At 38.9% G+C, this 12,688-nt stretch overlaps 1 protein-coding gene across 1 annotated transcript in view; it reads right to left on the minus strand.

Moving 5' to 3' along the window:
- The window catches only part of LARP1 (La ribonucleoprotein 1, translational regulator), a 3,464,554-nt gene that overhangs the window by 221,656 nt on the left and 3,230,210 nt on the right, over positions 1 to 12,688 (minus strand). Inside the window, exon 18 of the mRNA XM_044069481.1 lies at positions 10,800 to 10,927. Coding sequence (XP_043925416.1) covers positions 10,800 to 10,927 — 128 coding nt within the window. The remainder of the gene's footprint in view (positions 1 to 10,799; positions 10,928 to 12,688) is intronic.

Consider the following 12,688-nt stretch of genomic DNA (forward strand, 5'->3'; position numbering starts at 1 on the left):
TACATGGTAAGTGTACACAACTGTACTATGTTCTTCGTGTTTCAATGTTGCAGTCATTACATTTGGGTAGATTCCCAAAGCTATGGTTGGGAGGAGGAATTTAGATAGCATTAGGGCCAGCTATAAGGCCCAGCAAGACTGCAGTGGCAAAGCCAGCTCTGGATTTAGAGAAAATTGGCAAAAGACAATGCTTTGTGACAGTATGCACAGAACTCCAGGTAGCAGCTTTTAGGATGTCCCTGGTAGGGACGCCTCTGAGAAAGGCTGTAGAGGTAGATGCAGCCCTGGTGGAGTGAGGTCTGATCCCCTAGAGGATAGGTTTTCCATGGTGCTTATAGCAGAAATGAATGCAATGGCTTATCCACTTAGAAATGTTTGCTTTGAAATAGCCTTCCCCTCTGCCCCTGCAGCAAATGCCACCAGCAGTTGTTCAGCTGTCCTTTGAGGTTTAGTCCTGTCCAAGTAGAATTTGAGTTGCCTGTGCACATCTAAAGAATGCAGTATCCGTTCCTCTTTATTCTGTAGATTGGGAAAGGAGGTTTGCAAATGAATGGACTGACTAACAGCCACACTGGATAACACCTTAGGCATGAAGGATGGATTGGTTCTGAGGGAGACCCTGTCCGCATGAAAGATGAGGAAAGGCTCCACTGCCATAAGGACCTGTAATCCAGATACCCTTCTAGCTGAAGTGATTGCTAAAAGGAAGGCCGTTTTCCAAGAAAGAAATTTTAAGTCTGCAGTAGCAGCTGGCTCGAAAGGAGGTAGACTGAGTTTCTCCCAAGACAAAGTTAAGGTCCCAGGCTGGGGTTGGAGCTCTCTTGGGTGGTATCAAATCTTTGGCCCCTCTGAGGAACTGCTTGAGCAGTGGATGAGAGAAGAAGGGAGGTTCTGTGTTACAGTGAGTTGAAATGGCTGAGGTGTGGATTTTAATGGAGGAAAAAGACAGGTCCTTGTGAAGCATCTCAGTTAAGTATTGTAAAATCTGAGGTAAATTGGGCGCTGTTGTTCTCATCCCTTGAGATTGGTTCCAGGCACAGAATCTTTTCCATTTTTCAGCATAAGATTTTCTAGTACTAGGCCTCCTTGCCTCTAAAATGATATCCATCTCAGGTTTGCTGAGGGATGGTAAAGGAGAGATTAAGTAATTAGCCAAGCTGCAAGGTTCAGTGTTAGAAGCTGAGGGTGCAGAATCTGGTTCTCCTGCTGACACAGCAGAGAAGGAGTCTGAGGCAGTTGCCATGGAAATAACCGTGACACTGTTCAGGAGGGGTACCAGTGTTGGCGCAGCTAGTCTGAAGCAATGAAAATCATCCTTGGTTTGTCCTGTTTGATTTTTAGTAGTACTTTGTAGAGCAGAGGCAGAGGGGGGGGAGGCATAGACTGACAGGTTTTTCCAGCTGAAGGACAGAGCATCAACTTTCCAGGCTTGTTTGTGTGGAGTCCTTCTGCAAAACTTGCCCAATTGGTAGTTCAGGGGAAAGGCAAACAGGTCTATATCTGGGCTCCCCCATTTGCTTGTCAACCTGTTGAAAATCCTTGGTTCCCGTTTCCACTCGTGTGGGTAAGAGCTTTCTGCTTAGTCCATCTGCCAGTGTATTTAATTTTTCTGGCAGGAACTGAGCTTGTAAGTGCACTTGGTAGCTCAAGGCTGTGTTCCACAATGCCATGGCTAGTCTGCAGAGGGGGTAAGAATGTGTACCCCCCTGGTTGTTTATGTACCACATAACAGTGGTGTTGTCCATTCTTTACCATTAGTTTTCCTGGAAGAATGTGGTCCTTGAAGGCTGTCAGAGCATTCTGTACAGCTAACATTTCTTTTTTTTTTAAAACAAGTTTATTGTTTTAACATATAAGAGAAATATCATAGCAATTTTATACAAATAATTAAAAATAGGTATTATTATAATATTCAACAAAACAACTAAAGTATTTACAAAGACATCCACTACAATCAGATCAATTAATTAAACTAAAATACTGTGCTATTGAAATTAGAATTTTTTTAACAAATTTTGTAAATGATCCCATACAATAAAATGTGATGTTTTTCTAGTTGTTCTCATTCTAATTGTGCTTATTTCCATATGACACATTATATTCATAACATTTTAAATTCATTGAGCGAAGGAGGTGTATCTGAAATCCAATTTCTAGTTATTATTTTCCTAGCCACTGCTAGGATAGACCATAACAAGGGAAGCTTAATCTTTTTAACACATTGAGGTACAGGTGTGTTGAATAATATAAGAGACTTAGAAATAATGAAATTATCTGTAAAAAGAGCCTGCAAAAATTCATTAATTGACTTCCAGTATTCTTTCAACTTCATACAGTCATAAAACATATGAGCCCAGTCAGCATTAATTTCTACATTACATCTCTTACATAGATTATCTTTATTATTAATTTTATTCATCATCAAAGGTGTATAAAAAGATCTATGTAAAAACTTCCATGTATAAAGTCTCCAGACAATGGAAGATGTAGTTCTATAAGCAGATTCCAATATATATTGTTTATCTTGTTGAGTTGGTGGGTCCCCATTAATAGAGGTGAAATAATTCCAGTATGAATCTACATTGTAAAAAGTTTCTTGTCTGATAATTTTATGTATATATGAAAGTTTACCTTTATCAGAAACTTTATGCTGTAAATTTATTATCAAGTAATCAATCAGTTTTGGAATAGATTCTTTAACTGTTATAGACATTAGATCTATTCTATCAATGAGATGTTGTCTAAAGATCTGAACCTCTAACCAGCAAGTTTCTCTTAGATCAAATTCTTGTTTTAAGAAATCTAGATTTTAACTTTATTATCAGATATCAGCTGATACCAGTACTTTAGATTATTATCTATAGCTAAATGAGCTCCTTCAGAAGTAGATGACATAAGCATACCGAGTATAAATTATAGGGAATACAATAAAATTCCATTCCCTATACTTAGGGTGCATGAATATAAAGTTACGATAACTAATAATAATATTTAATGGGTAACAGACCATATGTTTAGGTGTAATAGGTGAAGTACAAAATTCCTTTAGCAACCACAACATGGAGTTATTTATAATCATATTTTTATGTGTTAAGGAGATTTTCATGAAGTGCATACTAATTAGCTCCCAATAATCTTTCCATTTTAGACATATGACCGATCTATTAATAAAGTAATAACTTTTATAATAGAAGAGATAATATATAAATTAAAGTCTGGAAAAGAAATACCCCTTGAGACCAGCTATTAGTATGTTTTTTAATGCAATCCTAGGTCTATTAGGTGCCCATAAGAAATTTAACATTAGTGTATTCAGTTTCTTGATAGTTATTTTTGTAGGTGAAAGTATTATTGATTGTATTAAGTATAAAATCTTGGGAATATTATCATTTTAATAATTGTAAGTCTCTCCTCCATAGTAAAACATATTATTCCAGGTATTAAAAGATTTTGTATATTAAGAAAACAGGTATTATAGTTATTATATATAATAGATTTAATATCTTTAGATAGTATTATACCTAAATAAGTTATCTGACCTGAGTTGGGTACATATTTAGTAAAATCACTAATGAGAGTATTTTTTTGTGTATATAGGTAGTATTTTAGTTTTTTCTTCATTGAATATTAAACCAGAAATACTTTTAAAATTCATCATTTTATCAAATAAAGACTGCATAGAAGAATTAGATTCTGCTGATGTAATTAGAACATCATCTGCAAAAAGTTGAATTTTTGATGTTGTATTTTCTTCTATTTCAAAACCCTCTATGTCAGTACTGTTTCTAATCAAATTAGCCCAAGGCTCCATTACTAAAGTGAATAATAGTGGAGAAAGTGGACATCCTTGCTTTGTACCTTGCTAACATTTCTTTTTGATTGATATGCAGGTGCATTTGACTTGGGTTCCATTTGCCCTGAATGCACTTCCCTGCCAGGTGAGCCCCTCATGCATAGTCTGATGCGTCTGTTAGGGTTTGGGCGGCAGGGGGTGGTGTGAAAGGCAGTCCCTTGTTTGGGTGGCAGGCCTCTGCCCACCAAAGGAACTCTAGGCGTAGGCAAGATATGATAGGAATCATTGTTTCTAGATCTTGAGAATGTTGACACCATATGCTTTTTAGATACCACTGTAGTTTCCTCATATTCAGTCTTGCATATGGCATTAGAAGAATGCAGGAGGCCATGAACCCCAAAGGCTTGCAGTATTTGTCTTGCAGATAGCAGGGTTTTTGTGGCCACTTGTTTGAAGTAGGTTGTCAAATGAATTTGTTTCTCTGGCGTGAGGTAAGCCATCTGGGGAGTTGTATTCAAGCTTGCTCCCAGGAATATAATTTCCTGACAGGGTACCAGGTGTGATTTCTTTTCATTTATGGTGTACCCCAGACAAGTTAGAACCCTTTGTACAAAGGCCAGATGATTCAAATGCATGTCCTGGCTTTCTGCCTGAATTAGATAATCGTCCAGGTATGGGTATATTTGAATATTTCTTTGCCTGCAAAATGCAATAACTGGAGCTTGGCACTTTGTGAATACCCTGGGCGCAGTAGATAAGCCAAAGGGCAGTGCAGAGAACTGATAGTGTGTGTAGCCTGCTTTGAAGCGTAGGTATCTTCTGCAAGATTCCCTGATTGGGATGTGCAGGAATGCTTCTTTTAAATCTAGTGTTGCCAACCAGGCATCTTTGCCTAGAATAGGAAGCAACTGGTGAAGAGTCAGCATCTTGAATTTTGGAAGCTCCAAAAAGGTGTTTAAACAGGTCCAGGATAGGACGCCATGAATTGTCTTTTCTGGGTACCAGGAAAAGTCTCGAGTAGAAACCTTGTCCCTTTTCCTCTTCTGGTACCAGCTGAATAGCCCCCATGCTTAAGAGAGAAAGTACTTTTTTTGTGGGCCTCTGCCCACTGATTTGGGGGTAGGTCCGGCCACCCGCTTGGTGTTGGCAACGTGTGTAAGTGAAATCTGTATCCCTGGGACACTATATTTAAAACCCATTTGTCCTGGGTAATGAGTTCCCAATTCTTTGCATGAAGAGCAATCTTTCCCCCCAAGGGGCAGTCAGTTGATAAGTGCTTGGAAATTTTAAAAGGAAGTCACTGAGACAGTTTACCATAGGGGGGAGTCTTATTATTCCTAGATTTGGAAGTGGAGGCTCCCCACTGCTTAGTTCTGTGTGTCCCCTGGGACTGAAACCTGGGGTTTTTCTTTGTCTGGGTTTGGCTTGAGAAGACCTGGAAGGGGCTGGAAAGGACCAATTCTCTGAGGGCCAGTGCCTATTAATTCTAAGTGGCCGAACTTGTAAAAAAAATCTTTCACAGTTTGCATAGATTTAGCTTTATCTTCCATCTCTTTAAGAACTTCCTCAGCCTTGTTGCCAAACAGGCGGTCCTTATTTAAAGGAGCATCCAACAATTTAGCTTTAACATGATCAGGCAAAGATTGCTCCTTAAGCCAAGCAAGCCTTTTGAGCGCAGACCCAGTAACAGCAGCCCTGCAAAAGGCCTCTAATGAATCAAAACCACATTGCAAAGTATGTTTTCCAACTTGTTCAGCAGAATGCATTATATCCTGCAATTCTTTATTTTCCACACAGTCAGGAATCAACATAATTTTCTGTTTAAGTAGTCCAATAACATGTTGCTGATACTTTAACATATGAAACTGGCAGTTTAAAGCCCTAATGGCCAAGGTTGCAGAAGTGTAAACCTTTTTACCCCATCTATCCAGCGCCCTGGAGTCTTCTGAAGGGGTAGGATTTTTAGCAGTAGAAGCCTTAATGCCCTTGGGCCCCTGTGAAATAGTCTCTGGATCTGCAATAGGATTTTTAAAAAGGAACTTGTGGGACTCAGGGACCCTGTAGTATCTGTCAGGTTTTCTGGGAGTAGGAAGAAGGGAATCAGGGGCCAAACTAGATTCCGAAAAAGCATCATCAACAATGTCTAGTACAGGAGGAATAGCTATGCTGAGGTAGGCGAAGGAAATCCCTAAGCCTCTTTTTTGAATCAGAAAAATCCTGGCTTTCCCAGTGGAAATGCTCCCTTACGTAAGGTTTCCCTAAAAGAAAAATCCTCAGGAGGGGAAGCAGAGGGACTGGAGTCCTCTGCATCAGAATCTTCATAAGTACATAAGGGCAAATCCAGATCATCAATCCTGACCAGGAGATTCATAATCAATTTCAGTCCTAGGCCTCTTAGAAGATGGGGTTGGCTACCCCTGATTAGATTTATTAGATCTTCAGCCATTCTTATCATTTGTTTTTTAGGCATAGAGGCCTGAGCATGTGGCCTGGATGTCTTTTTTTAGGCACTGATAAAGATTTAGGCCTAAGTAAAGAAGGAGGCGTCGGTTTAATATGCAAGTCCGTAGGCCTGAATACACCCTCAGAAGAAGGTGCCTGCACAGCGGCTCTGGACCCATCCAAGTTAGAGACATCCGCGGGTTCCATAGTTGAAGCATTTTGCAGCATACTGGACTCCAAATGGGTCTCAGTAGATGCCTGCGAATCAGAAGTAGCAGGTATCAGGGGCTGCGAAAGCGCCTCACTGAGTACCTGCGAACTGGCGACTGGCATAGGAGAAGCGTCGTCGGCAGTTTTGGACCTCGGCGGCCTGTCTCTGTCTTTATCTTTGCGTTCTTTCAGAATCCCGGTAGTCGGATGGCTAACAGACAACATTTCTGGATAATTAAACCAAGAACCGAAATATTTAGAGGCGAAAATATACTGATGACGGATAGTGTGCTGATTAAATAAAGCACAAAACCGACAGCAAGGTATGTTGTGGTCAGGGCCTAAGCAAGGAATACAGTAGGAATGAAAATCTTTATGAGGTATTTGCTTTCCACAAGTAATACAATTATTAACTTTTACTGACATCAGTAAGGAGCAAGAAAACGTTTCCCCAACGGGGTACTTAGTTTTAGTTGAAGACTTCGGTTCTGAAACTCGAAAACGAAAATTTCAGGAGTCGGCCGACAGGCACTTGCAAACTGCTTCTGCTTCGGGCACCGCACGGCAAGAAAGACTGATGTAATGGCGTCGGCTGCATGTTTTATACCCCTGACGTCATGGAAGAAGGGACAGCAACTGACGCAGGACCCAAGACTTTGTTAATCAGGCCTACTGAGGGCTACCTGCAAGCAGATGACCCAAATGTAATGACTGCAAATGTGAAACACGAAGAACATCTCTTCAGAGGTCAGCAAGTACGTGGATTCCTTTAGTGGACATGAGAATTTAAAGAGTTTCTTTTATTTGTTGTACAGCTTATTGATGGTGGTGGACCACCATGGTGGTTTGTATTTGAACTTCCACTGATACTTGGTACTGGTAGGGACTGTGAGAGCTCTATGCATTTTTCTAAATGGGTGTAGAATTCCTCAATTAATTTTCCTGCTGTACTAAAGTCTGGGGAGTTACAATCATTTACTTATTGCATTTCTTGACTGGGTATTATCCCCTTTCAGTAGAGGCCAGGGATAAAAGTTCCATGTATAAACATGGAATACAAACTGTACAAAGAAATACAGGAATACAAACACAAAATACAATCATAGAATTTTCAAAGACTACAAACTACAATAAAACATTATAGCTTAACACGCCTATGACACATGGTTGCAGTTAGAATATAGTAAAACACAAAATAAGCACACTACACACCACTGAAAAGAAAATATATACAGTTTTCAATAGGAGGAGAGGTGGAGTGAAAGATAGGCAAGGGGAGCAGGAATATGGAGGAAAGTCTGCACTTTGACAAGGACAGAAAGAGATGGCAGCAGACAGAGGTGAGAATAAAGGGGTTAGAGGGACTAAAGTGACGGTATTGGAGGGGGGACACTGCTTGAACTATCCTGGCATGTGACAAGATCACAGCCAGTTGTCTATCAGATATGTTTTAGTTGTGATTTAAAGGACTTGTTGCCCTTTACTTGCTTAAGATTAGAGGGGATGGAGTTCCATCTGATGCGGACAGTAGAAAAGTACATGAAACCATCTGTTGTATTACTGGCCTTGGTTGGGAGCAGTAAGAGTTCATCAGTAGAGTATAAAGTTCTACTTGGAGTAGTGCTGAATTATATTTAGAATGTATCAGTTTTCTGGTTTGTAAATGACATTGTGCACAGGTGCTAGATGAAATAAGGTTAGCAGATGAGGTAATTCTAGCCAGCTAATCTGCTTAAGTGACAAAAGAGTGGCTGGGACTTGTGTTGTAGGTTGGTGACCAATATGGTCACTTTAATATAGCAGAGTTCAAGTAGTTGAAGTTTAGAGGATTGGAGGTTGGGGTGAATGGGGGCTGTGTAGAGAAGCGTTAGTAGGAGAAAGATCATGGCTAAGTTTTTTTTTTTTTTTTTAAAAGAGTTATCAATAAGGTAGGGTTTAACTCTATACAGTGTGCCTAATTTATGACTAACTGCTTCTTTTGTGTGGTGGTCAAACTTCATGTTTTCATCAATGATTACCCTAAGCAGTTTGCTATGGGTTATTACTTCTATGTTACTGCCATTAGTTGAATTTATGGTGAATTGAGGTTTTTGCTGTAAGAGATGTTTATGGATGAAAATAATTCCATTGGAGTTTAGGATTAATTGTGCCTTGCTAAGCCAGGACTCTATGAAGGAGAGGGATCCTGTGGTAACTACCAGAGACTAGACAAGCTTAGTACAGCAGGTAAGAAAGAGTTCAGTCATCTACGTACTGGATGGCAGTTGCTTGATTGCTTTGTGGAGGCCATTTAAAACGTGTTGAAAAGAGGCTGAAAACTGATCCTTGTGGGGATGCCTACAGTGCTGGGGAGAAATGATGAAACATCTTTTTGCCGTTTCACTGCCTGATGTCTGTCAGAGAGAGATGGTGAACCAGTAAAGAGAAACAACATTTAAGCCCAGTGTACACAGTTAATGAGTAGAATTTCATGGGACACTGTATATATGAAAGGCCTCTGACAAGTCAAGAAATCTTGCTGATACCATCTTACCTACGCTTCTGCTTTGGTCAAGTCGATGGTTGTAGCAAAGCTAAAGAGGGCAGTGGTGGTGGTGCTATGATGAGGATATCATCACTGTTGTGCAGAAGTTAGATTAATTTTCAATGATGAATTTAATTGGGACAATGCAATTTTCTAGAATTTTGGGAAAGAGGTAATGGTATGGCTATGGGCCTACAGATGGAAAGTTTGGTTGAATTTCCACCTTCGTTTAGGGGTATGATGCAAGTTGTTTTCCAGAAGTGAATTTTGATAATTTTGGTCACATAGCAAGCTGAAGTTGACATGCTTGTAGTCCTTAAATTCAGAGAGATTTGCTGTAGCAGCTTTTGGGAGTTTGAGGGAGAGAGAAGGTCATAAGTTAAGGATCAGACTTCATGGGGGAAGGAGAAACCAGAGGAGCAGTAGAAGTGGCCATACTTGTAAGAATGAGGTAAAAAATGCTGTACCCTCTTGCAGGTTTAATTTACCAGCTGTTCAGGGAAATGTTTATTAAATCTAGGAATTTTTTAGCATAACCTACATTGGAAGTATAGGTGTCCCAGTTTAATGAATGGCAGTTAAAAATCACCTCAAAATAAGGCAGTTTTTGCTCACAAGATCATTTAGAACAGTGAGGAATCTTACATCATCATTAGGGGAAAAAGAAGGTGCTCTGTAATACGCTATTAGTTGATAATCCTACCTAAAGTGATTGGTTTCTCAAGGAGTTCAGCTTGAGATTTCCTAGGGGATCTGCCTGGACACAGTATGTTCACCGACAAATATGGAGATCTTACCAAAGTTGTCACTGGGCCTGAAAGCATGAAAAGGGCAAAATCCCTGATACAGAGGGTAAAGTATGGAATGCAATCCCATCAAATATCAGAAAAAAGTAATTTACTTTAGATAGGCTTACTCAAACTTCTACTCTTATAATCCAAAAAAAGACATCTTAAGTGAGTAAACCACTGTCTGGAAACAACATGCACATGCCTAAATTGTGTGTATGCAAAAGTTATATGTAGAATTCCAAACTTGACTACTATTTAACTGACTCAGAAATGCATTAAATTCCTACAATTACTGTTACACAGTTGTTATATTTATCCAAAAATATTGGAGCAAAGTGTTTAAATGTTTGGTGTATATCCTGACTATGTGCAATTACAGCAAGCTGATCTATGACAAAGTGCAATATGCTGGTTAAGCTTTCAAATGTACCAATGTACTATTAATTTATCTTGAGAGTTCTACAGATTTGTGTACTTCAAACATGCTGAATGATCCAAACAATGCATATTTGCACAGTTGACTTACACTGACAGTATAAACAAATGTAATGTGAAGTTTTTCTCCATTGTCCCTGCTGAAGACTATTTTAATGTAAATAAACTGGTAAGCTCCTAGTAAACAAAGAAACTTGAAAGTAACAGAATGAGAATTCAAACTGAATCCAAAGATTAGACATCAGGTGAAATGGAGAATGCATCAGAAACTACCCTTGAAAACAAGCATGTACTTTAGAGACAGTGGTATTCAAAGCGGTCTTAGGCAACACAAATGGAAATGTTTATTGCTAAAGCTATAGGAGGGAAAAGAGTTTTATTTAAACAACTCATAGTAAAGCATATGGAAATACCGGTGGCTATTCCTTCAATGTAACATGCATTTTGACACAGAAAAGGCGAAAGTCTGAGCAAAACAGAATACAGAATAAGTGAAAGTCTGAGCAAAACAGCTGATCTCGCAAGCCCATTTTGTATTTTCACCAGCTGCAAAATTCACCTCAAATTAAGTTTTATGCAACATTTGGATTTAACAGCTACTTACGTCTACTCTGAAATCTTCAAGGCGTTTGAATTTGCCAAGATACTCTTGCAATTTGGGATCTATTTCCATGTTTTTCGACTTGGAATACTTCAGAAAAGCCCAAAACTTTTCTAGTCCATACAGCTGACCTAAAGAGGGATAGAAAAAAAAATCAGATGTGTTAAATGCAAACTGCTACAGAATGGCAAAATAAAATTTACCGGAACTTTACAGGTATAAACTGGTGAGTGAGCAGCTCACACAGTAGAACTAGTAATTTACAGTGATGCCCATTATTCATATCAGTAATTTCATATGGCAAAAATGAAAATATACAATGAATCCCCATCAGTATTTGAAAATGTGCATGCTGATTGGCCAACCCAACCAGCGTGCCCATAGTAAATCCCACAATATACCAACTGAAAAAGGTGCGGTCACTCGGACGTCTTTCCGTTGGTATACTGTTTAAATTTAATTTTTATTTCTTAAAAAATAAAATCTTTAGCCCCGACTCCAGACATACCAAAGAGGCAGTTTGGACAAAATACTAGGGAAATCAGGTACGTTATTTTAAATTAAACACACGTACTTGACATCCCTTGTATTTCTTCCATGCTGTGTCTCTCCTACCCATAAACTGCCCTACAGGTTTTTAAAAAAAAAAAAAAAAAAAAAAACCCACGGAGCAACGGAGACTTTCTTTTCTCCTTTGCTTCCGTTTCAAAGCATTGATGTACTGAGAACGCAAGTCCCATATACATACTTAGTACATCAACACAAGGAAGCACTATATCACCAGCCGGGGAAGAACAGTAATGCACCATTGTACAAAGACATTTAAGAAAAGTAAGTATTTTTTTCTTAAATAATGTCATTGTAAAATAGCAATAACCGACTCCGTGGTTGTGGTATACTGAAGATTTACCGACGGTTGGCTTTATTTAATCACTCGGGCTTTGCCCTCGTGATTACAACACGCCAACTATCGGTAACTCTTCAATATACCCCACACGTTGTCAGTTATTGCTTAAATAGACAACATAATTCTTGTTGATCTTTCCTTATTATGGCATTCTTGTATTACAAAAGACAGCAATGCAGACATCCTGCAGAAAACATTCTAATATTTCAGTGACATGGCAATCTCAACAAATCACAAGAACAAATATTATGTTGAAATTTTCTGAATGCATTTTGATACTACTAGATCAAAAATGAAAAAATAAGCTGTGGTCAATAGAAGCATAGGAACCATATGCAAAAACAAAAATGTTTGCTTTTATGAATCCTATTCCAAAGAGATCGTGCCTGCAAAAAAGATGGCTGGAGCCACTGAGTGGCAAAAAAAAAAAAGAATAGAAAAAATGGACAACACCCTTAGAAGTTCACAGACTATAATGTATTAAAACAAGTTTCCTAAGAGTTTAGTTCACAGGACAGACAGACCACTAGACAAGCAGGGGGTATGTGAGGGTATATTACTTTGAGATAAGTACCAATATTCTTGAATCTCTTTCCTTTGACTCTCAGGCTGTTAAATGGTTCAGATCCTACCTCAGCAACAGGCAACAAGCAGTTATCTGGGATAATCAAATTTCATCCTTTTTGCCAATCACCATAGGAGTCCCACAGGGCTCCATTCTTGGACCACTTCTTTTCTCATTATTTATCAATGATCTCCATGTAGCAATTCCTCAAGCTACCTGCATTCAATATGCAGATGATTCCACACTAATATGCTCAGCAACCTCTCCATCTGAACTATATTCTCTCATTCAAAATGTTTTCAACACTGTAGAAACATGGTTTACAAAACGCTGCCTCCTTCTTAATGCCAAAACAACAAAACTTCTCTTTACCCCCACTACCAAGTCCTCCCCCATAGATTTCTCAATCTCTTCAAATAA

Source organism: Protopterus annectens, chromosome 4.part0 (assembly GCF_019279795.1).
Source record: "Protopterus annectens isolate FY-2018-M chromosome 4.part0, PAN1.0, whole genome shotgun sequence".
Taxonomy (NCBI): Eukaryota; Metazoa; Chordata; order Ceratodontiformes; family Protopteridae; genus Protopterus; species Protopterus annectens.